The following is a 27553-nucleotide window of genomic DNA, read 5'->3' as shown; positions in this document are numbered from 1 at the left end:
CATCTCATGGCCCAGCTCCCACCATATGCAGATGGAAAAGAATGGGACAAAATGCAGGAAACTAGACCCAGTGCAACAGGAAGGTGGCAGAATTAGGAGCCATAACCCGGGGACAGCAGGGAGCTACTGAACTAACCCAGCAGTTCTGATCTAAGTTTAACAAGACACGAGAGATGGAACAAGCTGGGAATGGAGCAGCTGGTGCAGACTCTATAGCGAGCACTTGAGAGTAGAGCTGCAGCTCTCAGAGCGGGTAGGAAGGGATTGCTCACTAAAGTGAAGACCTGGAGAGGATAGCTGAGAGGCAGGTAAGAGCTGGGAGGAGTGAGTGAGATACCAGTGTCACTCGGCCCTGAGGATATGTGTACACTGCAATTAACAACCAGTGGTTGGCAACATAGGAAGAGACTTTAACTGCAGTGCAGATGTGGGGCTCATGCTCTGGGCCTTCCCCTCTTGCAGGGTCCTAGAGCCTGGGCTCCCTCCAGCCCAAACCTGAACAGCTACAGTGCAATTCAACCGCCCCAAGCCCTTTAAAATGATAGCTGTGGCCCTCGAGCCAAAAAGGTTGGGAACCACTGCCCCCAGGGGATTGTCTCCATGGCCACACAAGGCAGACTGCAGTGTGATCTGCAGCACACACTAAAGTTTTGCGCTGTAATTGCCCCACGTAGACCCTGCTAGCATGAACGAAAAGGTCCCTAGTTCACGTTAACATTGTCCTATTTGAAACAGCCCTACGCTAATGCAAACCGGGTATCTTTTTGTTCACGCTAGCAAGGTCTACATGGGGCAATTACAGCACAAGACTTTACTATGTGCTGCACTTCACACCCAGTAATCCACACCGCGGGGCCATGTAGACAAGCCCTCAGTGCAGAATCCGAGGAAGAGAATTTATTCTGACCAGCAGCGTGTTGCAAACTTACCTCACACGCCTCTATAAAACAGAGTAGCTCCAGGTATCGATCATGGGCATGTTTGTATTTATGGATATGCTGTTGATTTCTTTTCATATGCAAAATCTTGGCGCTATTGTGCATACGGGTACAGATTAATCTTGTTTAATATTACCTCTGTATAATGTTACATAGAGACAAAAGGTAAATAAGTAACCTAAATGTGTCTCTCTGAATCAAATATTTAATCTGATACAGTGGATTTCTTCAACCTTACACAGTTAGAACTAAAAAGTGCTGGTCGAGTCAGTCATTAACAAACCTTTGCTTCAAGAGAAGAAGCATACAAGTATGTGTAATAACTCAGTTAAGCTAACATTTTATCTGTCTCATGATTCAGCATTTGATAAGTGAACACTGGCTTCACTGGAGGTGACCAGTTATTGACCTGAAAGCTAAATAGTATCCAAGGCACAGTAGAGGTTAACATTTAACTCTAGCCATGACTGTACACCTCAGACAATTAACATCAGTACTGTCGGTCGTCTACAATCTCACGAATATGGCTATGGAATTGTTAACCGTAGCAGCTTGCCATTGAAGTAACAAAATGAGCAGTGAAGTTAGACAGTCCAGTGCAATCGGGAATTGGAAAGTTGGATGCGAGATCTCAATGGACACGTCCAGTGAGAACCTACTAATAGGACGGCAGTAGCATTTGCAATTTAGAGCAGTTTTGTAACGCAAGGGATCAGAAGCCTCAGCTTGGTCTGTTACACATGTTGTACAGTAACATACAGCCAGGGGTGTTCACTGTACACACGGCATCCTGGCTAAGACCCAACAGAGGCAAAATGGACTCAACATTGGGATCAGATCTCCCTCCCTCTGAGCAGCCATTAAGATTCCTGATGCTGCCCCACTAACATGAGACCCACCCCAGAGAAGAGGAGATGCTCTCTGGATCCATTCAGGTAACCTCACAGGGAGGAGCCCGCCTAGCTGTTAGAGTACTAGCGGATCCCGTCCCAGACATAGAAGTCTTAATGCACCTCTAACTAATGCTATTGCAAAGTAGCATGTGTATGGTTAACCCTGGCCATTGGCGTGGATTAGCACAGTTAGTGACTGTGCTCATGGGAAACATGGCTAGCACTGAGTAAGTTTTTAAACTAAGGGGTAGAATGCACCAGAGCAGCATCCCCTCGGTGCTACATGCAAAACAGAGCTGCTATCACGATGCTGTTCAAACTAGAGCCTAAGCCAAACTAAAGCGTCTGATCTTAACACCAAGGAACTCTGGGAAAGTGTGCAGCTACAGCCTAACTTTGTAGCTCTCTGCATCAAGTCAAGCCAGCGTTCACATACATTTCCTGCCACTCCCCACAGTGCAGAATAGGAATTCTTATCCAACAAGCAATTTAAAAAGAGTTTAACAAGCATGATTGGTAACACAGCCCATGCATTAACTAAAAACAAGTGTTTGGAAAATAATACAGTTCTGAAAGTAACAGCGACAAGCCAATCCAGTTAATGTCATTATCTGCTCCAGTACAACTCATATCTCTTGCTTCAATTATTTCAGGAATCTCAGTTGATGGGAAGAAAGCGAAGTTGTCTCGTTATGGTGGAGAGGGACCTGGGTGTTAGTCTGCTTTTAGAAAAGGGTGGACAGAGTTTGAAGACAAGAGCTCTGCCAAGTTTCAATTCAGTAGCTCTGTTTTCATGCATTGCTTCCCTAAATGCATCTTCCCTTTAAACTCTGCCGTAAAACCCTTGAAGAAGTGTTAATACAAGGCATTTTATCACCTACAAGTGTTTGATGATAAAATATAGGGCTTGTCCACACAAACACACACTAAGCTTATTGGAAGATGGGATGTAAATCTACCATGCACTAAAAGTTCCCTAGTGATCTTAGTTCTACCCCACTTTCAGTAGATTAAAGTGCACTAGCGAATTTATAGCATACAGCAGCAAGCAGACACTTATTGCATGGCAGGATCACACAGGATAGATTTACACCACAGTTTGCTGCAAAATAAATGTTCATATGGCCAAGCCCTTTAAAGAACACGAAGTGTTCCCTTTCCATGGCAGACTGGGAACTGTCTCCACAACTGTAGCAGGAGACACTCATCCCTGAGATGTAGGTGGAAAACCACAATCGTGCATATACCAATGCAGGGAGAGAAATGGACAAGAGCATCGCCAAGATCAGGTTCCTCTATGATTCTATGGGACTTGGAGCTTTGTGGATTTGTTTAGCACAGATCAACACCAACCCCATTTACTTCATTCTTTCCAGAACGTTTCTCTTCTGCTTCATCTCAGGCCTGGGGTTCTTGCTGTTGCAATCCTGTTCAAGTCCATGTTTTGAGGCTCCCGACTTACGTGATGAACAGCCTACAGAAGAACCCTGCCCTAGGCTAATCCTAGGAGGAATCACAAGGGCTGCTCTTGTCATTGGGTAACAGTGTTAAATTCTGTTTTAAGGGATGAAATGTTTTAAATGCTACTCGATCTGTCGCTTGGCTTCCGTACTCTAGGAAGGAGATGGGCAACTACGTTGTGTGTTTGGAGTCAGTAGCAAGAGGATATTCTCCCAGCACGGGAGGCGCGGAGCTGGGATCACAGCATGTACGCGTACTTCCAGTCTCCAAGGGACACGTGCGTCTCCTTGATGGCCTGGGGAGACGTCCAGCGAAGGAGGTAGTGGGGACTGCCAGGCTTGTCATTGGTTCCTGTTTGGAAGCCAGAAAAGGCTCTTTACTGGAAGATGGAGTCATTCCCCAGTAGGGAGCAAACGCCAGTCTCTACCCTGGCGGCGGTCCATAGAGAGATCTCCATCCCACAGCTGAGGGGATGGAGGCACAGAGCAAAAGCGACTGGCCCAGTGGCACAGAGCCAGGAGTAGGACCCAGGCCTGCTCACTCCCAGCATCTGGCTCTAGTCAGACCACCCTTCCCCAAAGAGGAACATTCACACACCGTTGTGTATGTATCAGCTGACAGCTATTCCCCTCCCACGTAAATGTCTGCCCCAGCACAGGGCTCTCTCACCTGAGGCGCGGGAACCCCCGAAAGGCTGCTGGGCCACGACTGCGCCAGTCGACTTATCGTTGATGTAGAAGTTGCCAGCTGCATTCCTCAGAAGTTTCCTTGCTTCCTGGATGAGATTTCTAGGAGGGATGGGGGAGCAGTGATCGCGCCGGATACCTCGTCCAGGCATCCTCCTTTCAATCGGCTATGGGCCTCCTGGGCCTCATGCCGTGCGCGAGAGAACACAGAGTTTCTGGATGTCCCAGCCCAACATCTACCCAAAGCAAAGCAACCCACCCTGCCAACACTGATCTGTCCTAGAAGGTTCAGTTTCCCTGGGGTACTAGATTTCCGCTCTGCAGGTCAATCCTCTGTGCGGAAGCTGACAACAAAGCCGGCCAACTCTTAGTAACTGCTGCCCTCGGCTGGGCTCAACCCTGGGTGTGAAAGGAGTTATTGCTCCAAACCCATCCCCTGTACCACTTAGTCCCAAAGAGTTGCACCACGTAAAGCTCAGCCCTTCTGATGGCCATGGGGCAGTGCTAACGAGCAGGAGGTATGAGTGTTGTCTTGAGGGAGAATGCCTGGAGACACACACAGCCTGAACTACACGTCACAGCCTCTAGGGAAAAGGCCTCCTGGCCCTAAATCACACTTAGGCCCAGGCCGTGCAAAGCACGACCCCTGAAGGGGAAAGGAGCCATTAGCCCGACACTTTCTTCTATCAGACGACAGTGATGAAAACGGAGGCAATGCACGTGCTGGCTCTGCATGGCAGGGTTACATGATTCTCCCCTAGTCCACACTGGAAAGAAAGAGAACTGTGGGTACACACAGCTCGAGAGACGGGAAGTCAGGCACTTACTTATCCTGGGCGAACACTGCCCCCGTGAGGCCATAGGGGGATGTGGTGTCTATGAGCTGCAGGGTTTCCTTGTACTCCTTTTCTGGATAGACATACACAGTCAGGACTGGGCCAAAAATTTCCTGCATAGCAAAAACAAAGGCTGTCAGAGCAGGAGCAGCCGCGACTGCCAGCCTGCGAGCGTGCGCCACAATGGCGGCTTGTTGCTGATGGCAGTGCCTGCTGCTCTAACAACTGGCCAGTGTGAAACAGGAGAAACGACCAGCCCTGTGAAAGTAGGACGCGCACAATCAACTCCTGCAGGGAAGGACTCCGAGCGGGGGGAGGCAGAGCACCACCTCCCAGCCCATCAGGCTAGAGAATTTGCTTAGCAGACAGTTCCCGCACATTCCTGCCAGGGACAGCAGTGTGCCTTGATCGTTATGGGAGGTGTTCAGGGTCCAGTATGTCGTACTTGGGCCGGACTCCCACCCACACAACACCCCCCGTCCTTTCCAACCTGCAGCGATGGATGTTGGTTACAGCCTTGCCCCTACACGCTTCCATCCCGGTTAGTCCCGAGCGGAGGATCAGAGCTATTCTGGCCATTACAGAATTCTAGGACTGTGTGGAAGCATAAGGGGAAAGCAGAGGATGAAGAAAAGAAACCTGCACATACACTATAGTGCTGGCTGTCAAAGGGGATGTCTACACAGCAACTAGACACCCGCGCCAGCCAACTCAGGCTCACAAGGCTCCGGCTGTGGGGCTGTTTCACTGCTCCGTAGATGGCTGGGGTGAGGCTCCAGGACCCTGTGAGATGGGAGGGTACCAGAACCGAGGCCCCAGTCTACACAGCAACGAAACAGCCCTGCAGCCTGAGACCGAGGCAGCTGGCACAGGCCAGCTGGGGGTTTCTCTTTGCTGTGGAGACTTACCCAGGACAGCCCTCCAGTAAATACCTGCTCCTGAGTTGCATTAGCTGGCGACGGCGTGTGGGAGAAGAATGCTAAGCTCAACGGCAGCCAGCCCTAACCCTGTCTCCGTGGAACGGATGCTGGATCAGGCTGAAGCATGAATTGCTGGGATAAGGTCACTGCTTCTCTTGTAGTTCAATGGGCTCGAGTTTTGGGAGCTTTTGAGGAGCCTGCCCAGCTGGCTGTTAACACAGACGCGGCCCTTGTGCTCTATATTTGCAGGGTAGCTGTGCTTTCCATCCCTGGCGAGGCTGAGCCAAGAGGAGCGGTGGAATGAAACTGAGCTGGATCTCAGCAAGGGCTTCCTAGCATACACAACGGTCTCCCCCTAGGGCAGCTAAGGCCCTGGGAAAGCTAGCATGGGGAACAATCAGGCACCACGCGGTGCCTGTGGCCTCCTATTTAACTGCGAGCCCCCATTCATCATGGGGCTTGCATTGCTTTGAGGCCGTCTGGTGAGCAGCTCAAGGTCCATGGGAGGGCTACAGTCTAGTCAGGAGGAGCAGCGCAGGTTACTCATTACGGGGACGGAGGAGGTGCTTATGGGATCAGTCCTAGCGGATGGGGATCTGTGGCTTCGATGGCCAAGGTTTCTTTCTATCTCAAAGTTCGATGCTTCTGCGATGAATATTCCTCCTGCTCTTCAATCTAGACCCCAGCAGGAGAGAAAAAGAGCATCACCGGCCCGTCTGGGTCGCTCACCTCTTCCATGATAGGGTCCTTCGGGTCCTTGCTCTCCACAATACACGGCTCGATAAAATACCCAACTGCATCATCGCATTTCCCCCCAGCCAGGACGCTGAGGCTGGGCGACGTCTTGGCGTGCTGGATCCACTTCTTAATGCGTGCGAAAGACTGAAACACACAGCGCAAGAACAAGTCTGAAACGGGAAGCTGGCCGCTGGGCACACTGGCCATGGAGTGGCCTGGGCCTGGCTCATTTCCTCGCCCCCTGGCATGTAAGAACTGCCGGCAGGCTCCATCAGAGGCAGACGAGCTATTTCAGCACGTGAAGCGACTCGCCCGAGTGCTGCGTGGGGCCCGCACCTCGCTGCATGCCTTGGGAAGATGCCCTGGGAGCATTTTGCTTTATCCCTGCCCTGCCAAGTTTTAGGCCTCTTCGGGCCAACGTCATCAGGACGGCCCCGAAGAGCTGCCACTAGGGCCAGCCGTCTCAGGCAGGTGCTCACGCCGTAAGGCAGCGGCACCCAGCCCCAAAGCCATGCCCACCTTGCACACTGCCGCAGGCCCTGGCGGCACAGCCAGCGGAAGCCGCAGACCCAAGTATTACGAGCAAGGTGGACCTGATGACCAGCCACATCTCTGTATTAAAGAGGAGCAAACTGCCGTCTCAGAGGGCTAATGCTCTGGCCACGCCATGGGGCAAGGAAAAGGCAGGGAGATGGACTCTGCCATCAGCATGGGGCCAGGCCCACCAAGGGGCTGCCCAAAGCCTTCGAAGTGAGGGGCAGGCCCTGTGCCCCAAAGGACCCTCCCCTGCCACGGAGGTGAACAAGGGAGGGTTGCAGCCCAAAAGCCGCCTGTATTGCCAGCTGCCCGCCCGCGAGCAATGAAAATACACTTAAGACAGGAGCTGCCAGCTCAGCGATGTCTGGAAATCTCAGGAGGAGTCTCCGCTACGGGAGGGGACGAAGTGCAGCACCTGATGAAGCCCAGGGGGTGGGAGAAGGAATACTCAATACCAGGAGAGTTTGGCTGGCTTGGGAAAACAAAGTGAGGCCTCCGGGGGAGCAGCAAGGAAGCTGGCGCAGTAGATCAGAGGTAGGCAATGGCACATACGCAGGTGAGCTGCCTGGCCTACCGCGGTGCGCACCAGAGCCTCCCCGTAGCAGCCAGTGCCCATCCGCCGGAGGGACTCGAGCAGTCGGCCAGCCAGGCGACCGGGGCAGGGGACTGATCTTACCTTGTCATCGATCACAGCAGAGAAAAAGGTCCCGAAGTCCTGGGCAGGCTGCAGGAGGAAGATGGGGAGACAGTGAAAGAGTGAGGAGGCTGCTTCACCCCGCAGGCCGTCAGCCGCCTGGGAGCGCCAGGCAGGTAGCTCCAAAGGCAGGCGGAGGAAGAAAGAGGGATCTAAATCCCCACCGTGACGCTGTCCGTTCTTTAATAGAACCACCCCCCCCACCCCTACGAGGGAACAGCCGGTCTTTTTCAATTATGCTGTGGCGTTAACAGTTCCTTACAATCCTTCCTCCGCAGTGCCGGCTACAAGTTAATTTCTAATCACTAAAAAGACAGGGGCGGGGGGAGGAAGAACCAGGAGATAAAAAGCTGGGTTCAATAGGAATTAGCAGCCGGCTACTGCAGCCTCTAATCCCATCAGCTACCCGCTGAGCCGCAAAGCCCTTCACCAGCCCAGCAGCTCCACTCACGTCTCCCACTTTGATCTTCCCGTGCTCCTCCAGCAGTTTCTCTTTGATCTGGGGCCACAGCGAGTCGGGGGCGTAGAGGCGGGAGCAGGCCGAGCATTTCTGGCCGCTGTACTCGAAGGCCGAGCGCAGGGTCCCGTTCACCACGCTGGGCACGTCGGCCGAGCTGTGCACGAAGTGGAAGTTCTTCCCGCCACACTCTGAGGGGGAGAGACAAACCGACCCACCCCGCGCAGGAGGAGCTGTCACGGCCACCTGGCTTCCAGGGACGGCAACTTACAGCTGGCCCCAAGCTCTCTGTACAGCACATCTCTGTCTTGATGTCGAGTCCTGCCGAACACTCGAGCCATGGGCGGCAGCCGGAGCACTCTCAGCGGCCAGGCCAGCCGGCGGCCTGCCCAGCTCACCTGTTCGGATTAACCCTGCCCCATGCTTGTTGGGACAGGCTCTGCGTGAACACACACGTGAGGAATAAATACCAACAACATGGGAGCCACCTGCTTGGCTCTTCTACGGCAGCTCCAGCCACGTGTCTCCCAACGGCCCTGTGAGATGGGCCAGGATTATCAAGCCCATTTTACTGCTGGGGAAACTGAGGCACGGGGAGGAGAGGGGACGTGACTCGCCCAAGGTCACCCAGCAGGTCAGTGGCAGAGCTGGCGTTAGAACCCTGTTCCCTCAATCCTAGCCTTCCCTCCGGCCTTGCAATCCCTTGGGTTCATCCCATATCTTCCCTTTCTCCCTCTCTAGGGAGGGAGCAAAGGGACCATGGCAGGGGAGCAGGAGCAGAGCCATGGGTTTATATATGAGGACAGCATCTGCTTTAGGTTCTTATGAGTGAGCAGAGAGGAGCATGCCCAGCGTGGGATGAGAGCCTTATACAACCACCTAAACAGATGCAAGAGCACCATCCTGCCCTCGGCACCCTAGCCCCATGCTCTGCCCCAGGAATCCCTTACAGCCCCACACCCACTCATCCTCTGCTCTCCAACTCCCCATGCAGTGAGTGGGGTACCACATCCCATCAGAGAAGCCACAGCCATTTCTGCACCAGGCTCACTCCAAGCAGTGGTATGGCGGAGATCAGTGCAAGAAGCCTCCACCTACACCGGGTTCCCTAAATACCTCGGCCTGCTCGGCTCAGCTGGGGCCCAGAGCCCTCCGATCAGGAGGAGCTCTAACGGTTAGCTGGGGGAATACCGGGTCACAGCTAGGCCACAGCTAATCTGTACAGGGGAAGGAAAGCACCATGGGGTCCCAAACGCAGGAGCCGAATGAGCCAGCTGTGGATCTTTAGTCTGTGTGCGGGAGACAGATATGTTCAGCCCCACACCGCTCTGCATAGCTGGTCACAAGCCCTGCAGTGCAGGGAGCTGAGTGCAAGCCCCTGTACTGTGCACATCGCCACCCCCCGCCCTCCTTTAAACTCTGCGCACTGAAGAGGGATTAGCCCCCTCTTAAAGCTCAGACACCCACAGAGCAGTTAAAGGAGGTGCCCCATCCCGCAAGGAACTAGCAGAACCCTGAGAGCAGCACCCAGGAGTCCCGGCTTTCAGGCCTCTGCTCTGAACACTAGACCCGCCAAGAGCTGGGCAAAGAACCCAGACTCCTAACTCACAATTCCCTTGCACCCACTGGAGCCCACTCCTCCCCAGGCATCGCTCTGGACAGGTTTTATTTCAATGCACGTGTTTGGTAGAAAACCATCTGCAATACAGTGCAGCCATGGAAGTTAAGAGCACGCTGGCCACACGCCCGTGTCCAGCTAGCTGCTCAGTTACTGGCAAGGAGTTCTCTGTGGCTGGCCTGGCCCATTTGGCTCTTGTCCCCCAAGAGCAAAGTCCGGGCATTACCTCCTGCCAGGCGTGGGAAGGTGCGGTACCGATCCAGGTTCTCCGACACCTGCTTCCAAAGGCGCTTGAAGGTTCTGAAAGGCAGAGGAAGAGAGTCAGACGCTGGCAACACAGTGAAGCACACACTGGAGCGAGCATCTCTAGAACTACGGACCCAGGCTCCAGCTCTCAGGCACCCCAAAGGTTTGGGATTGGTCCCAAACCCAAAGCCCCTGATCCACGAGCTGAAGAAACTTCACCTCCTCACTCCAGCCAAAAGGCCTGATCCAACGCGCACGGAAGTCAATGGAAACCACTCCTATTGATTTCAATGGGCTTTGGATCATACCCCGAGAGAGGGAGACCACGGGAGAACCAGAACCTAGACGGGCACTACCAAAAAGGCGGAGATAGACGGACACTGAGAGAGACGAGGAAGGAGTGGCACAGGGGAGAATGAAAGAGAAGGTGTCTGTCGGGAGCTTCCAGTTTCTTTTCTTTCCCTCCTGTTTGGTTCTGACTGTGACAAACCCCTGAGCTGCAAAACAATAAAAATGCTAATACGCTCCCACCAGGAGAGACAGCCGCTAATACTAATTTATGAGCTTCCCACTTTTAAAGCCCAATGCTCACCAGACCATGTCATTCGGCTGGTTAGCGGGGCCCCCAGATTTTCATAGTCTGTCGTCTTTGGGAGCGGCGCTTCGGGCAGGGCTGGCGGAGCCCTTGGAGGGGATAACTCACCCTGAAGCGCTGAGAGGCGAGCGCATGTTTGCGAGTATACCTGGACAAAGGGAGCACCCGCTGGAAATGCCATTTACCAGGACGTGGAGTCCCTCATGTGGCTAACTCACGTCTCTTGAACACCTCTGGGCAGGGTGAACGTGAAACCAACCCCACTTCTCTCTCCTACCCTGTAGTTCTCCCAAGTCGCTCTTTAAAGGCTTCACCAGCAATTAACTGAAGCTGAACGTCGCCCCCACTCTACAGGTGAGGATTAACCTCTCGCTGGGCCTCAGCTGAGCTACCTGTCAGGAGTCCCCGCCACAGATGAGGTCAGGCCCCTGGAATCTGAACTCCCAGCCCTCTAGACGCCCTCCCTGCAGGGGAAGAATGGTGGATACGCCAAAGTTTTCAGTTGCTTGCACAGATGAGGTTAGGTTCCATCTACATCCCAGCTTTTAACTGGGGCCCTGTGCCTGGTCACAGTGTAGACACCAGCAGCCCTGCAGGAAGTGCCTGCAGCAAGGTGTTTACAGGCGAGTCTTTGAAGTAGAGAGAAGCAGGGGCTAGGTTTCATTTCACTTCTGCCATGAGGTGTCCAGGGTACTTTATTCTTATTCCGTCAGAGCAAACCGGGGGGGGGGGGGGGGGGGGGGGGGGGGGCAGCAGGGGAATGACGTGGGCCCCACTTTTCCTTTTTTTTTTTTTTTTTTTTTTTAAGTATCGGGATTGTCCCAATCCTGACCTTGTTTGCAAGACATTAACCAGTCCTGGACTAGCCTTCAGTGCCTGCAAAACACTGCCACGTTGCCGCATCACACCTCAGCAGACGATGTTGCAGCATCATGACCCCACCCGGTCCTGCCCCACCACCTCTCCGAAGCACCGGCACTCGGCCGACTCCCCTGCCCACTTACGGCACGCTGCCCGTGAAGTTGAGCCCGCAGAAATGCTCAGAGCTTGTGACCGTGTCTCCAAAAACAGGCCCATCGGCTGGGACAAACTGAATGACGTTTGGAGGGAGACCAGCTTCCAGGAGGATCCTATACACGGCGAAGCTAGACAGCAGGGCAGTGTCACTGGGTTTCCACAGGACCACGTTTCCCTGGAGGAGGAACAGAAATCAGCTGATCACAGAAGGGGGCCATGGGCTTAGATAGCCGGTGATGAGGTCCCCCCTTGATGCCGACACCAGGCGTCCAAATCTCCATGATCCAACCTAAGTCTCTATCTGCGGATGGGGAGAGAGAAGTGAGTCAGCTGTGTCTGCTGGGGGCACAGCGGCGCTGATGTGCCTGGGATTTATACCCTTCCTATTCCCTGCATTTGGCTCCAAGTTTCAGCTCTGAACAGTGCTACGCTTAACGCCAAACGCAGCTGAAGCCATAAGACTTCTTCCCGGTCACACGGACACCAGGCAGCCACTGCAACGATCCTCTGCTCATCAATAGCACCCTCTCTCTGCAGATCTCACGCCAGCTGAGTCTTGCACCATTGGGCAGTCAGGAGGTTCCCCCCCCCCCTTTTACAGATGGTGAAACAGAGGCACCAAGACGATAAGGGACTCGCCCAAGGTCACAGAGTGAGCAGCGGCACTGGGAATGGAATCCGAGTCTCCTGAGTCTCAGCCAGCGACTTCAGCCACACAACTGTCCTTTCTCCTCGAGCCAGATTTGCTTGAAGCTGCATGTAAACTGGTGGGTGCGTTCACCAGCCAGGGAAGGGAAATAAAGCTCCTGGCATCCGTCCATTTAAGGTTTTCCTCAGGGCTGGTTTTGTTGCCCACAGAAGAGGAGCAAATCAACTGAAAGACACTGGACAATAATTCCTAGAGAGGTGCCCCCCCACCTCCCTTTCAGCCAGTCTAGAGGAAAGAGGAGACATCCAACCCCTTCATTTCCCTTTGACCCAGCTTCCCTTTCCGTTTGTACCCTTCCCCAAGCAGCCATGTGACCAGCAGGGATCCATTAATCCTCTCCAGGCTGCCGCACCTTTCCCTCCTCACCCTGGGCCCGACTTTCAAATTGGTGAGACGCTGAAGCCAGGTGACTCCCGGGTTTGAAACATCCCACCAAGTTCTGCACAATACCTGCAATGCCAGCCAGCCACTCGAGGGGCAAGCCGCAGGGCGGCTCAGGGCAGCGCTGTAGTGCGGTCACGAACAGAGACACGACAGCCATAGCGCACACGGAAAGCGGGACGGGGCATGGGGGCCAGAAACATCTGTCCATCTGAACAGGATGTTCAATTCCAAAGCCTCCTCTCCCATCACTCCCCTTCTTCCCCCCCCCCACTCCAAGTGGTGGGAAAACCACATCACACTCAGCAAAACGTTAAAGTAACTGTGAAATCCAATACAGGCCACAGTCGGAGACAGGAAACCAGAGCAGCCGGGCAGCTGGACTGTTGTGACGTGGCAAAAACTCCGCCCCTAATAAGCCTTCTCCCACCAGTGCAACGGCATTAAATCTTGTTGATCCCTCCAGTTATTCATGCGGCTGGGAGATTTAATCCCACGGGAATTCCACTGTAAACGACTAAAGCACTAATTGCCATGATGCTAATTAACGTCCACTCGTTATAAAGAGTTGCCATCAGCTCTCAATTTCAATTCCAGGAGCACAAGGCAGGGACGTGGCCTTGCCAAACTAGCTGCTTTCCAATACCAGAAGGATCCCCTGTAACAGCCGAGCACCAGGGCAGAGAAGATCTTAGTTTTCCCAATTAAATGGAGGCAGAGATGCTGCCGCATGCAGCACCTCTGCTGGGGTTTCTGTCCTCAAGTGAAGAGCAGACCCAAGGAAAGCAAGACCAGAAACCTTGTGGGAGAATCACAGCTGTTAGCGATGGATCAGACCTACAAGCCGGATCTGCCACCATGTGGCTCACTCCGGCCAGCCAGAATTGTCCCTTGTGGCACCGGATTAGCTCTGAATGTCCCAAGCAATGGGGCTTCACCCACGTCCCTTGGGAATCTACCCACAGGGAAACAGCTCACCCCACCAGAAGGAGTCCCCTGTTCTTCAGCTCTTAACGTTGCTATTATTTGTATTACCAGTGCACCCGAGTCATGCACCAGGACCCCATTCTGCTAGGCGCTCTGCAAACATAAAGATGGTCTCTGCCCCAAAGAGCTGACAGTTTGAGTATCCTCTTAGTTATGCCTCCTTCTCTCATCCTCTCTCCTTGGGGTTTACCCCCTCTGCATTTGTCGGCTTATGACCCCCGCCTTTGTCGTCATCTCAGAAGAGCTCAAGGTAAACGAACGGCTTGGTTATTTTTCCTCGTAAATCAATCCCCTCCCGCTCCAGCAGAGGTTGCGGTGTTGCTGGAGACATCATCTTCCATCGGGTGTTTAAGTCTGAGTGCTGAAGATGCCAGGACACGTCATGAGAGCAGAGACGCGAGTCCTGGAGCCCTGGCCCAAATTCAGTTTGCCTCTCTGAACCCCCCTGCACTTCCCTTCTGGAACCCTATGTTTCACATCCAGCTGTAAACTGCCCCGTCTACCAGCTGTCATGCTCTACCCTCTACCTCAAGGGCGGGCAATGCCTATGTGTGATACGTACATCAGTCGATGATCCACTTCAGGATCCTTCTGGCAGGAAGGTGACAAAAATGCAAGTTAGCACGATTGCAACTTTTGGTCCACCTCCAATTGCTGCCAGTATTTTTAGCTCATTCTAGCTCATTTAGCTGCAGGGAGCTTTACCCAAAGCTGAATTCTGGGTGCATTAAACCCTTGGCCTTGCCCTCATCCACACTTCTGGTTATGCTTTGGAAGGACCTGCCCGGATATCGTAGTCCATTACAAACACCACTTCATTCCATGGCCAGGAAGCAATACCAGTAGGCTTCCTAGAACAGGAGCCGGAACCACTGCTCTGTCATTACCAGCCTAACCCTGCAAGACTATTTGGGTGGCTGTAGCACCACGAAGCCCCAGTCCTGGACCAGGTGCTTAGAACAAGACAGTCCACTATGTCCCTTCCTGTTCTTGCTCTCTTCCCACGGTTATAAACACCTTATTCTTCCCCAGATTAGAGGCGACTTCGCCTCCACTCCCTGCATTATCCTGACCCCCTCCTGATTCAAAGCCCAAAGTCACAAGCATGGAGCCAAACTCGGCCTGCCTTATTCAGTTGAAACATCCACTGAATTACACACTTGGCCCCAACTTTAAATAAATAAGGGAAGTCTCAGTAATTACAGTCCAGTGAGCACCTCACCAGATCCCCAAGAAACCAAGAATCCTCAGGCTTGTCTACACAGGGAAATTGACCAGCATATCTAGAGCAGAATCATTGTTCCATTATCGCTGTGCTGGTATAACTCCCTATGTGGGCACTATTCCACAATGATTCCAAAGAGACGTAATTATTCCTGAATAAATTCACTTTTATTCCAGAATAGAGTGCACAGATAGAGTAATTAGACGGGGAGAGCTACAACAGAATAGTTATTCCACTGTAGCCGATCAATTTTCCTGTGTAGACAAGCCCAATGCAACACACAGGCCAACCCATAACAGGGTGACTCATCAGGAAATACTTCATCATCGCAGTCACCCTTTAGTATCAACATGCTAACTTCACTAGGCAGAGATGCCAATTTTTACTTCTGCAGGCATGTTTGCGTTACAGAAAAGCAAAACGACATTCAAAAGCTCACAGCAGTTCAACAAATAGCTACCAGAGTAACACTGGTTTATATCAATGAAAGCAGGGCAAGTCTTGGCAGCGACTCATCTGACATTTTACTTGAACTGCTGGGCGAGGTGGGATAATGGAATGTTTCCAGTGGGTCTCCATTTTCAAGAGGGGCTAGTGATTTTGGGTAGGGTGCACTCAACTTGTAGGTGTCCGGCCTAGGAGACACCTCAAAGATAATCATGGGGCAGGTGCTTAGCGCTTTCTGAAAATAAGTCAATAAATCAGAAGGAATTTCAAACTGAGCACCCAACAATGGAAGCAACCAAAAACACTAAGCACTTCTGAATATTCAGGGCAGACTCTGTACCCCTTTGGCCGTGTTTGATGGGGAACCTGGGTTAACTCAGCACAGACACTGGCTAGTTCCGTGCAGAGTAGGGCTTAGCTAGTTTCATTCAGAAACACTTTAAATACTGACCCAGAATCTCTCCTCCTATTCGGACCATGCCAGGCAGCACAAAGTGGTGAAATTTGGCCATATCAGGTCAGCTGAGGATTATCTAGCATAAGGGAGCTCTCAGATGGCATGAAGTGGCAGAGTTAGCACCTAGACCAACTTCCCCCTCCCTCCACAGCACAGGGGATAGGGGAGGGCAAGGTGCATCTGTGCCACACCAATTCGCAGCTGGCAAAAGCTAGGGCAGTCCCTAAACTGCTCTAATTTACACTGATGGGCCGGGCCACGTGCAGATGCCCCAGGAGGAATCAGAGGCGGACCTCGCTCCCCGCCAGCCTTGTGTCAAGCAGATCTCAATGCAGGAGAGAATCTGGGCTACTACTTGAACTTTAGACACGAACACTTTTCTCTCTTCCATCCTCCTCCCACCCGCTTTCTTTTTCAAAGAGATCCAAGGGGCTACAGCAGAACTGGCGAGCAAGGTTGGAATTCCAGGCCATACCAGCATCACAGAACTGCAGCCGTTTGATTGTTCTAACCTACTCCCTCGTCTGCCTTTCCTCTCCCCACACAGAATCCAGCTGTTCAAAAAACCCTGGTCTATCCCTCCTCATGCCCCCAGCCCCCACTCTCCAAGGCAGGACTGGAGCGGATGCTACCAAGTAACAGCTCGCCACACTTCAGCATTCAGAAATCTTTTCTGCTCATATGCCGCCCGCCGTATCAGCTCGATCTGACCCACACGCCCGTGTAACACTGCAAGACTGTGAAATTAGCAGCCTCATTAACAAGTTAATTTCACAGTCTCCTAATGCAACCACTGCTCTACAGCAGAGAGTGATTAGGGTGCAGAGCACCACTTACACCATCCTTTCCATTACAAGCATTACAACCTTGCAGGCATCTACACCAGCCTTACAAGGGAAGCTGGGCTCGCCTGCTTACCATCTCTCATAATACAAGAACAAAGGGATGCTCAAGGGCAATGCCTTTAAAAACAGATGAAATGTGTTTTTGCACAATGCGGAGTTAGCCAATGGAACTCACTGCCACAATATGTCACTTAGGCCAAGAGCTCAGCAAGTTTTTTGGGGGGAGGGGAAAGGAGGAAGGGACATTGAATGTAACCCACTATCCATACAGAGAGACTCAAGTAAAAATAAAAGGCAGACAAACCCTCATGCTTCAGGGCACGAGACAATCACTAACTGATGGAGGTCAGGAAGAAGCTTCCCTTAGAGGCAGCTGATGCCACAGTTGTCCATTACAGGGTTTCCTACCCCCTCCTATGCAGCATCTGGTAACGTCAGAGACATTCCAGGGTACTGGAATACGGGGAGCGGTGCCATTTACTATGAGCACCTTGAAGTCTGCATTTCTTGCAACCTTAGCATTCCAATAAAACAAGTTTCTTTACCCATCACGGAGGGTCAGTTGCTTGGTGACCCCTGGCGCTAGCACACATGGCCCGCTGGGCAAAGAGCCACTGAATTAAAAACCCCAGCGTTGCTTAAAGAAAACCTACACCCTCCAGACTCACCATCAAAGCCGGAGCCCCGGCCAGGTTCCCACCAATCGCAGTGAAGTTAAAGGGAGAAACAGCTGCCACAAAGCCCTGCACGTGGAGGGAAAGGGAGACATTACCCAGCATGTCATGCACCCCCCAACAGAGGCCGCAGGAGTGAGGAAAAGCACCCACCGCGGCTCACCAAGCACAGGGAGAGCTCAGCGCGCCCACAAGCGCAGAGCGTCCGGCCTGATCCGTGACCTCTCAGGCCCTCCACACCTTGGAGGCGCACGTCTGAGGCCCCCCCACCCTCGTCTCACCTCCAGCCCCCGGTAGACCATGCTGTTGGTGCTGGGGGGCACGCTGAGGGGCTGGGAGCTCTCCAGCTCCACCGCGTACTTGGCGTTGAAGCGGAAGAAGTCTATCAGCTCCGCTGCTGCATCGATTTCCGCCTGGATGACGGTTTTGCCCTGAAAGAGGGAGCGGAGAGATGAGCGGCGGGCAGGCACCCCCCAAACACACTCCCCCGGGCTTTCTCCCCAAGGACTTGGGCACAGGGGCTTCGCTTATGTCAAGCAATATTGCCCCATGATGCCTCCACCCTTTGCTCCGGGTGGGTGAAGACCAGCCGTGGACAGCAGGAAAGCCTGACTCCGAAAGGGTTGGTTAGTATCTTGCCCTTCCCGCTCCCTGCCTGAGCCCTGGCCCATCTGCCACCCCCAGCACAGGGCAAAGGATCAAGGCTGGGAATCAAACCCAGGTCTCCCCCGTGACGGTGCGCAGCGTTAGCGCACCAGGAAGTCGCTAGCCCCGCACAGAACGACGTCTCTTTTACACAGCGTCTCGGAGAGCCTGTGCCCATGAGCACAGACCAGACCCTGCCCCTGCGACGCTAGTTACGGCAGTGCCCAGGGTAGCCCCTTTTCAACTCTCCTGGCCACAAATCCCTTCTCTGACAGCCCCTCCCGGCTCCCTCGGTCCATTTCAGCAATGCCCGGCCAGGCATTGTTCATTAGCAGCCAGTTCATTCTCTTTCCCTCCGTGCACGGCCCTTCCTAGCCTTCCACAGTGCTGATCTGCGGAGCCCAGTCTGCAGTCTGGGCTCCTGGCTACGTCCGTGTGACCCATTTCCCCCCCACGTGCAGCTAAGGCGACGGAGACCAGCTGAAGCTGGCAGGTTTAAAGGCTGGGGGCACTCAGCAGAGGGCCCTCGGCTCTGAAATCTGCTCCCCTTGCTTGGTCAACACAAGAGGAGTCTGCTGAGAACTAGAGAACAGACCAAGGCCCCTCTTCTCCCTCCGGCGCTGTGTGGGGAGGGTAATCTTGTCTGTGTTTGAAGACGCTGTCCATGCTCCTCAGTGCAGAACTGATCCCTGCCAGATGCCCTGCAGGAGTCTGACAGCCCCTTCACTGCAAACTAGGCTCCCGCTCGAATCTAGCCACCTAATGACAGGTCTCTCTGGCTGTTCCTGATCAGCCCAACCCAGGATGGCCCCTTCCCTCCAGCCAAACCTCCCGTCTCACCCAGGCTGGCCTGGGAAGTTCTTTTGCTGCTGATGCGACACCAACGTGGCGCTGAAGCAGCCCACCCAGCTGCCCACCTCACCCTTCCTGGGTATTTGCACCCCACCCAACAGCCTCTTCTCCCCACACCTGGCGTCGTAACTGCCTTCTGTTACGTGGGAAGGGGCAGAGATGAGCTCCCGCACATCCGCTCCTTTAAAGAGATCCTTCGGCGGGGAGGGCCAACGTCCCTAGCAGAAGCGGACGGAGGCACAGCTCGAAGCAAAGGAAGAACTCCCACCACACTGAGTTCTCGCTGGTTCATGGATGTTTCTCATTGTAGCGCCGCTCACCTCACCCGATCATCGTGGTTTGTCCCAGCAGCTCCTCCTGACATCGCCCCACACCCTGCCACCCGATCATCACGGTTTGTCCCAGCAGCTCCTCCTGACATCGCCCCACACCCTGCCACCCGATCATCACGGTTTGTCCCAGCAGGCTCTCTGGGGACCGTTCCACATGCAGCCTTACCTGCCCAATCATGGTTTTGGCCAGCACTTCTGCTCGCCTCGGCCCACTCAGCACGTCGGCCGCCTTGAAGAAGATCTGGGCTCGATCCTGGACGGGTTTCAGGTCCCACTCCTTCCGCGCCACCAAGGCGGCATCGATGGCTTTGTTAAGCAAGTCCTGAGGAGTGGAAGACGGAAGCCCCACGACGGATCAGTGCTGGTCAGAGACTCAGTCCCGACCCCACCTTGGGGCTGTTCGCGACAGCCTCATGGCTCAGACCAGTGGCTGGAGGGGTGAGGAGTTCCAGCCCCACCCCAACTCCGCTGCAGACACGTTCCCAGCAACAACCCAGAGTCTCTGCTGATGGCCGTAGTTGTGAGTCTGGAATGATGCCAGAGTTCACGTGGACTCTGAGCACCAGAGGTTTGAGATTCTCCTAGGCCGGCAGCTCAGACTCACGAGGATTTCCCAGCTTCCCTGCTAATGGCTGGAACACTAAATACACAGCACCGTGTGCTCTGACAGGGATCTCACAGCACTCCGCACACACCCCACAAGCTGCACAATCCCACTGCAAAGGAATAAATATCAGGGTCTCTTCAACCACTAGTGCAAGGCAGCCCCCTCTGGCATGGAAGGCAGCAGCTGGCGAACACTACCTAACCATTGCAGGGCATCCTGCTGGGGCGCTGGTTCAGTGCCAGGTCAGAAGGAAGAGCACCCGCTAAGGAGTCGCCTTCCTGGCTACCCACACCAGCTGGGTGAGCCCCCTGCGTGACTCTCCTCAGCCGCTGGCTTCCAGGGCCGGCTTTCACTCCCGCGTTCATCGTAAGCAGCGAAGCGAAGCGCCCCCCTCCCCAAACTGCTGCAGCGGCAAGGGGCCGGGGCAATGAATCCTGAGAATGGATCTGGGCAGGGCACAAACCCAGCAGCCGCTCACACACAGCGTGTGGCGCTACCCTAGGTTACGCGGTTGACAGCTCTCGCTCAGAGCCGGCCAGCCAGAGGCCCGAACCGCTGCCCCCTGCTAACTCAGCCTCGTTAAACCAGAGGGGAGACGTGTGTCTGTGCACCTGCAGGCTCTTGGGAAACCTGCCTGGGTTTGTTCTGTCGCCGGCAAAGGGGAGCTCAGCTCTCCCGTGCCCCGCGCCCACCCGCCCTCCAGCCTGCTCCCTGTAGGTCAGATGTTGGGAGACAGGTCTGGGCACGGCCAGGGGCTGCACTCACCTTGTCGGCATAGCAGAACTTGGCCACCTTGTGCGAGTGATTGAAGGGCTGTAAGGGGAAGAGGAGCCTGGGGTGATTAATGTTGTCAAGAGCCCCTCCCCCCTCAGCGCCCGCCCCTCCCCCCCCAGCCATTCCCCTCACAACACTTCTGTGTACAGAACAGTCGCCCATTCACTCTGGGTGACATGGGCTCAAACCCAGGCAGAGAAGGCGTGCGTGTGCATCGACCCCCATCCCCCGGGACACAACCTCCTGCTAGTTTCACCCGGCCACCTGGGTCCCTCTTCAACGACGCATGTCGGGATATGCACTTGCAACGTGCTTCGGTTTTGCCTGTATAGACAGGGACTGAATTGTGGGTACCAGCCCCCGGTCTACGCTACCCAGAGAGGATGGGCAGCGTTGGCCCCTATATGATTTAGGGAAACAGCTTAGACTGCAATGCCCAGAAGCAGTTTTTTGGTCCCAGTAAGGATGGCTTCCTGGGGGGACTGAGGTAGCTCCAGGATCAGGAAGAGACCAATGTGGGAGGCACATTATCCCCCATCTGCCTATGGCAGGGTTCCTAAACCTTCCTCTGAAGCTGGTGTCGGTCACTGTCAGAGACAGGATTCTGGATTAGCTGGACTGTGTGTCCGACCCAGTCTGGCAATTCCTGTGAGGACTTCCCCAAAGATCCAACCATTACCACGATCCCAGCTAAGACAGCTGCACCAACTACAAAGGAAAGTTCCTTTTGTAAGTATCAGGGAAGGGCCCTCCTTTCTGGAACAGGCTGGTTTGCCGCGAGGCAACATTTAATAAGGGCACTAGGTAGAACTACACCCCAAAGGGGGAAAATTGAATGAGCTGGAGCAATCCCTGGGAGAGGAGAATGTCTTTTCAGGCAGGGAATAGAGCTGCCCCACATTGGGATTTCCCCGTTGCGTCAGAGAGGTTCCTCGCAGGTTCCCAGGGCTCTCCCAGCCCATGCACTTAGCTACAAGGCGCTCTCCGTTAGGACTCACCGACAACTGGTACCTGATGTCGGCTGTCCACACCTCTTCTCCTCCTACCACACACGGGATGGCCTCCGTTTTACCCTTCAGGTCGTTTAGTGCCTATTGGATGAGCCAGAACAAAACCGAAGACGTGAGAGACTGGCAGCCCTCTGCTGAATGGAAGGCAGCACCAGAGATGGACCAGAGAGTATCCATCCAGCCGTGACTCTGAACCGCCTCCCTCCCCACCACACACTCAGATAGGACGGCCTGATGGCCCCATGCCCAGCCCTGCCAAAGGTCCACGTCTGAGTCCCTCTCGAACCTGCCTGCCAGACCAGTGCTGCGCTCATGTCCCAGGGAAGGGAAACCCTGGATTTCTCCTGTAACTGGTTCTGTTCAGACTGAGAACATCCCTGGGTCATGGGGACCACCTGCAGGGTTATGGGAGGACTAACAAGGGTGGGGTGGGTGAAAGGGTAACCATCAGGGAACCTACCACGTCAGCTAAAGGTCAAGCACACACCCAAGGCCCTTCTTTAGAGAGCCTGGAGGATCACAGGCAGCACTGGGGGGGAAGAACCCTGCTTTCTCGGCTCCCCCAGGCGGCTCTGGGTCGTACCTTCTGAAGAGCCACTCGTTCCGGGCTGCCCTGCTTGAACTCCAGGATGGGCTCGTTGGCCACCTCCACGACGGAACGATGTTGCCATCGCAGCCTGGGAAGGGAAAGAGAAGGAGAGACATTGAGACGCCACAGCCATCTTCAGTCAATCTGCACTGCAGCGTTCCTGGCCAGTGAACGGGCACCCACAGAGTCACAGCTGCTGAGTTTTAGTCCTTTTCGTCATCAGCGGTGCACGCTGTATCAGACCGTCAACCTGGAGATCACATTTCCTGCCAGGAGCAACTAAGGTAGTTAGAGCTGAAAGAGATCAGGAGACGCTTTTGTTGTTGCTGTTCTGTGTTCGTACAGCACCTAGCACAGTGGGGTACTAGCAGCAAATCATCATCACTTCCCTCTATTTTCCCAGTTTGTTTGCCCTGTACAATTGACAGCACTGTGTGTGTAGGCAGTTTACACGGCCACACTACAAGTACTGCTGCTGTAACGTTAGTAGCGTAGATGCTTCCTCTAGAAACAGTAACAGAAGGGAGTTAATCCATTGTAGCTAATCTACCTGTCTGTGGCTTGGCTACACTTCAAATGCTACAAGGGCTTCAGTGTGGATGCTACCTATGCTGACCGGAGGGGTTCTCCCATTGGCTGAGGTAATCCACCCCCTCAGGAGGCAGTAGCTAGGTTGACGGAATTCTTCCAGTGTGGATACAGCTAAGTACAGCTCTCGGGGTGTGAGGTTTTCCACAGCCCTGAGCCACGTTGCTAGGTTAAGCTAAAAAAAAAATGTAGACGAAGCCGAAGTCCTGTTTTCAAAAGTGACGTGGGTCCTTACAACCCTAAATCGCATTAAAATACAACGGGACTTCCAAGCCTATGTCACTTCTGAAAACTTTGCCCGAGACCTCAAGCTAACAGTGTCCCTTGCAAACACCCAACAAGACAGGACAACAATCCTGGGTGTGTTCCTCTGTAGCGCGTGGTTTTCCCATTTGCAATCATCAGAACATGGTGTCATTTCTGTGAGCAGGAGGCATCGTCATCATGTAATGCAGATGTTCACAGTCGCTCCGGTCCACAGACGGCGTCTTCTGCTTTTCGGATACCTCACGAGACTGCCACAAGACGTGACAAAGAAGGGAATTGATCCTCGGTCGCCTGAGCCCCAGGCTAGTGCCCTAACCACTAGGCAATACTTCCTCTCTCCTTGCAGTCACCTAGAGTTGTGGACAGACGCTCCTGGGAACATGCCAGTAGTATCTGAACAGGGTGGGACATCCAGTGTGGATGAGCCTGGAGCAGTGACGTGCGCACAGATAACCTGGCAAGCTAGTCTAGGTGTGAACCAATGCACTGTGGGATACCAGTGGGAGGACTAACTTGAACAACACAGTTATGCCAAGAGGGGCTGTGTCCACACAAATCTTTTACCGATTTAATTCCTATCCAAACAGTCACGTCGCCTCCAGTGCAGCTGAACTACTCCCATATAAGACCCAAGATAAACCGAAAAAAGATGGTGCATGTGTGGATGCAATAGCAATTTCTGCCAGGAAAAAAAGTTAAACCAGCGCAACTTTCTCAGACAGAGAAGGCCTTAGACAGGAGACTATCAATAATGGAAGAACGATGCAGGAAGTGGCTATGGCAATTCAGTAGGGGGCTTTACTCCATCTGAGTTGCTATTGAACCAACAACCCAGCACGGTGGGAGGTTTCTCTGCTGCAGAACGCAGCATCTTCCAGATAGGAGCGGTAGATTTACTTCACAATGGCTGCTTTCAGAAGAGTTCAAAACTACAGGGGGGGCAGAAACGGAGCAGGTTTGTTTTGTCAGCACAGTGCATGCTTGAACAGGTAGCTGCGGATTACCCTGGATGCTGTCATTTCCCAGGCTCAGTCTGGCATTAAATTCTCCACCTCAGCAATATTTCCCAGAGGCAGTAAGAAAAAAAACAAGCCACCAAAAGCCAAACCAGGTGAAGGAGCCTTTGGACTGGAGAGAGAAAAGATGCTGACCCAGGAGTGGGTTGGGGGAGAGGGCAGAGCTATGCCAGGAGGAAGCGAAGGCTGTGAAAGATAAATTAATGGCAGTAACTAGCCCAGCAGTGGTACAAGTCTGGCCGGTAAACCAAGGGTCGCCATGATCTAATACAGAGGTGTGATCCTCTGATGCTACAGGTTGCAGTGGGCAACGCTCAGCCTTCATGGAGACAGAGCCTGGCTCAGATCAAGGCAGCGCATCACAGTCACATATCAGGCTTTCCAGCTGGACGCAGCAAAGCACGTTATCTTCAGCCCATGTCACGTGCCAAAGTTAAACACGAAGCTATTGCTGCAAATCCTGCCTACCTCTGAGTTCAACCCTGCAACGGAAATAGAAAGGCCCTTGGAAATTTGGTAGACACTAGAAGGCTGCTGGACACTTTTCCATCTAAAGCTTCACTTACGACACCAGAAGAACAGGTTGCCTGTCACACTAATTCAGATGTGACAAAACCTGGGACGAAGAATCTATGTCCTGTTTTGTTATCATTCCAATGGACATTGTATTTTGTTCAGATTTAAAACATCCACCTTTTTTAATAAATATTTTTATTTTATACAGCTAGAGTCTCAATATTCTTTCAGTTCTAACCACCTCGAGTCATAGATCTCTGTTCATCCCCCCCCGAATGGGACCAGAGTACACAATGGCTAAGTCTACACTGTACGGTTAACCTGTGTGATTGGCACCTGGGTCTGAACACTTGGGTTAGCGTCTCACAGGTGTGTGTGTCCCGTCTGCAAAGTCCTGCCCGTGTTACTGTGTCCTCACTGGTTCTGCACTCACTTGTGTCCGTCTGGGGGCAAAGCCCGTGGTTCTGTGGGCTGAGATGCTCTAGGATTATTTCCCAGTCGACTGGGTCAATTGCGGGAGAGCTTTTCTGTCTTTTAGGGAGAACTGTGGGAAGGCACTGGGGGATGATCAGCATTCAGATGATTTCACCTGTGTACTCACTGCACAGCAAGTGAGTTCCAGCCCAGCTCAAAGCAGAGCCTGGGCTCCAGCTCACGCCCACATCTGAGTGAGCCAGGCCAGGCCTTCAAACTCCTCCCAACGTAGGTCAGAGGTTTTTCCTGTGTGGGGAATGAAGACTAAAACCCAGGCAAGATCCTGGGTTAACTACGCAGCAGAGACATACCCAATAGTACAAAAGCAGGAAACTAACTGTACTCCTACCTGACAGGGGGAAATAGGTAAAGAAGTTGCTCCTGCCATCATGAATCCTGGTGCTTACAGCTGCCAGTGAAATACACTGCACAGGGAACATGGTTACAGCACAGCCTGCGGCAATACAATCCAGGAGTCACGCAAGCAAACCTGGCCTTGTCCCAGACTTCTAGCCCCATTAGTCTCCCCCCATGATGGCACCAGCAAAGCAGCCAATAAACGGTGAGCTGAGAAGGGGTGGCCCGTGCACAGGTGTTGCAAGAGCCAGAGGCCATTTAAGGGGAACCCAAGTCTGCACTGGTCACCACTGAACCGGGTGGGCCCCCAGAGAAATGCCCACGCAGCTCTGGAAGTGTGAGACACTGAACGCAGCGGGCGAGGGACGGGGACACGTGTAGACATGACATTTGCTACGCCTGGCCTGTTACCTGCTGCCGTGTTCCTATCTCCAGAGGTGTAGATAAGCCTAAAGCCCTCATTAGCTGTGATAGCCGAGCGGCAGGGGAGGTGTCGGGCAGATAAAGGGAGCACGCGCCAGGGGCTGGTGCAGGTGCAGGGTGCAGGATGTGGACAGGGCGATCCAACAGCGATAAGGGGCCCGGCGGGAGATCCCAGTAAGCCCCAGCATTTCTACTGCAGGGCAGCCCCTCGACGGCCGGGCCGCTGCTCCCAGCGGTTTAAAGGCGAGGGGAGTCCGAGCCCCCCTGCACAGCCGGGGGGGGGGGCAGCAAGGCCTGCCGACAGACGGACGGACGCATGGGTGGGCAGAGGGGTCAGGCGGAGAACAACCCCCCCGATGGAGCGGGCGCGGGTCCCCCCTCCCCGCAGCCTGGGGGTGGAAGCGGGGGGAGAACCGGCCGGGAGGCGCGGGCCGGCCAGGCCCAGGGAAAGCCGAGCTCCAGGCCGAGCAGAGGCCGGGGCAGCGGGGCCGGGGGGAGCCGGGCCGGGGGGAGCCGGGCCGCCCACCCGCAGGTGGAAGACGGGGCGGGGGAGCCCCCGGGGGGCTGGGACCCCGCACGCCGGGGAGTGACGGGGCCCAGGCGGGGAGGAGGAGGGGGGCGCTGCAAAGGGGGACCCCCCCGCAGTGAGCCGGACCCCGGGGGGGCTCCCCCTGCACCCCCCGGCGGCAGCCCCGCCCCGCACTCACCCAGCGCGGGGGCAGCCCAGCAGCGCTCGCCGCAGCAGCATCGTCACCTCCCAGGGCAGGCACGAGAGCCGCGCGCGCTCGCCGAGCAAGGGGGACCCGAAAGCCGGGCTGTACCATCTCGGGGATGAGGGGAGCGGGCTGCAGGCCTCCCTCCCCCGAAGGTCAGTGCATCCAGCAGCAGAGCGCCCCCGAGCAGCCGGCGGGTGGAGATGTCCCCACCCGAGCCCGTCTCCCCCCAGCGTCCATTCCCCAGGGACTGACTATTGAGTCAGCGCTAATCCCTGTCGCCTTCCCTTCCCCCCCCCCCGCATATGGTGCAGCCCATTCTTTCCTGGGGCGGGGTTGTTTCAGCCAATCAAATCGTAACGCTGGGGCCTGCTGACCAATCATCTGCTGCTTCATGTTCCAACCCTAGGCAGGGAGGGAGGGTTCTGCAAAGTTTTTTAAAGGGCCAGTCTCAGGTTGGGAGTAAGGGGGAGAAAAAGTCCTTTAGAGTTTGGATAGGCCCCACAAGGGGGAGGAGGGTTTGAGACCCCCAACCCCCAGGAGGTCCGCATTCTGCGGGGGACAAGATTTAGAGAATAAAACCTATGTTAACCAGGAACTGGAGTCTGACCCCTATGGCTGTGTGGACACAATCTGAACACACCCTGCTTCCCATGAGTTACTTGGGCACAGCACAGGGATTGGCTCCTTAAACATGTATGTGAAAACTGACTCCTCCAGCTAGAGAACATGAGCAGGAGTATGGGGCTCCCGGCCAAATGCTGAGTGTCCCTGTCAGGCTATGGGTACAAATCCACACCCAGCTAAGGAGTTGTGCAGAGGTCAGGGCGGTGCGCACCCAAAGGCACTCAGAACTCTGTGGCAGTTGCAGGGGAATCCCCCCTCCTCCTGCTCCAAAAACCCAGGTCACCACTGGATGAGCTGAAGGGGCATCTCTGTGCAAGGAGTGTAAGTGAGATGTGGCTCACGGGGCTTCAGGGTGGGCCGTGAAGCAAAAAATATACAGCCTGGCATAGCAGCTGGAGTGCA

The 27553-nt window shown here is 54.2% G+C and overlaps 1 protein-coding gene across 1 annotated transcript; it reads right to left on the bottom strand.

Moving 5' to 3' along the window:
* Positions 1-1125: 1125 nt before the first annotated feature.
* ALDH4A1 (aldehyde dehydrogenase 4 family member A1) lies at positions 1126-26718 on the bottom strand. The gene is made up of 15 exons (XM_067567544.1): positions 26519-26718; positions 22165-22258; positions 21570-21662; positions 20563-20610; positions 19357-19512; positions 17643-17792; positions 17356-17430; positions 11624-11811; positions 10005-10078; positions 8155-8351; positions 7686-7733; positions 6464-6616; positions 4806-4927; positions 3962-4080; positions 1126-3643 (listed from the first exon to the last, which is right to left on the bottom strand). Exons 1-15 carry the CDS (start codon positions 26557-26559, stop codon positions 3531-3533), a joined length of 1671 nt encoding a protein of 556 aa, XP_067423645.1. The 5' UTR covers positions 26560-26718; the 3' UTR covers positions 1126-3530.
* Between the last annotated feature and the right edge of the window lie 835 nt (positions 26719-27553).

The sequence above is a fragment of the Emydura macquarii genome, unplaced genomic scaffold (genome assembly GCF_026122565.2).
Source record: "Emydura macquarii macquarii isolate MOO-44397 ecotype Brisbane River unplaced genomic scaffold, CSIRO-AGI_Emac_v2 contig_2768, whole genome shotgun sequence".
Taxonomy (NCBI): Eukaryota; Metazoa; Chordata; order Testudines; family Chelidae; genus Emydura; species Emydura macquarii.
The sequence above is the reverse complement of the archived record's forward strand: the minus strand, read 5'-3'. Positions and strand labels throughout refer to the sequence as shown.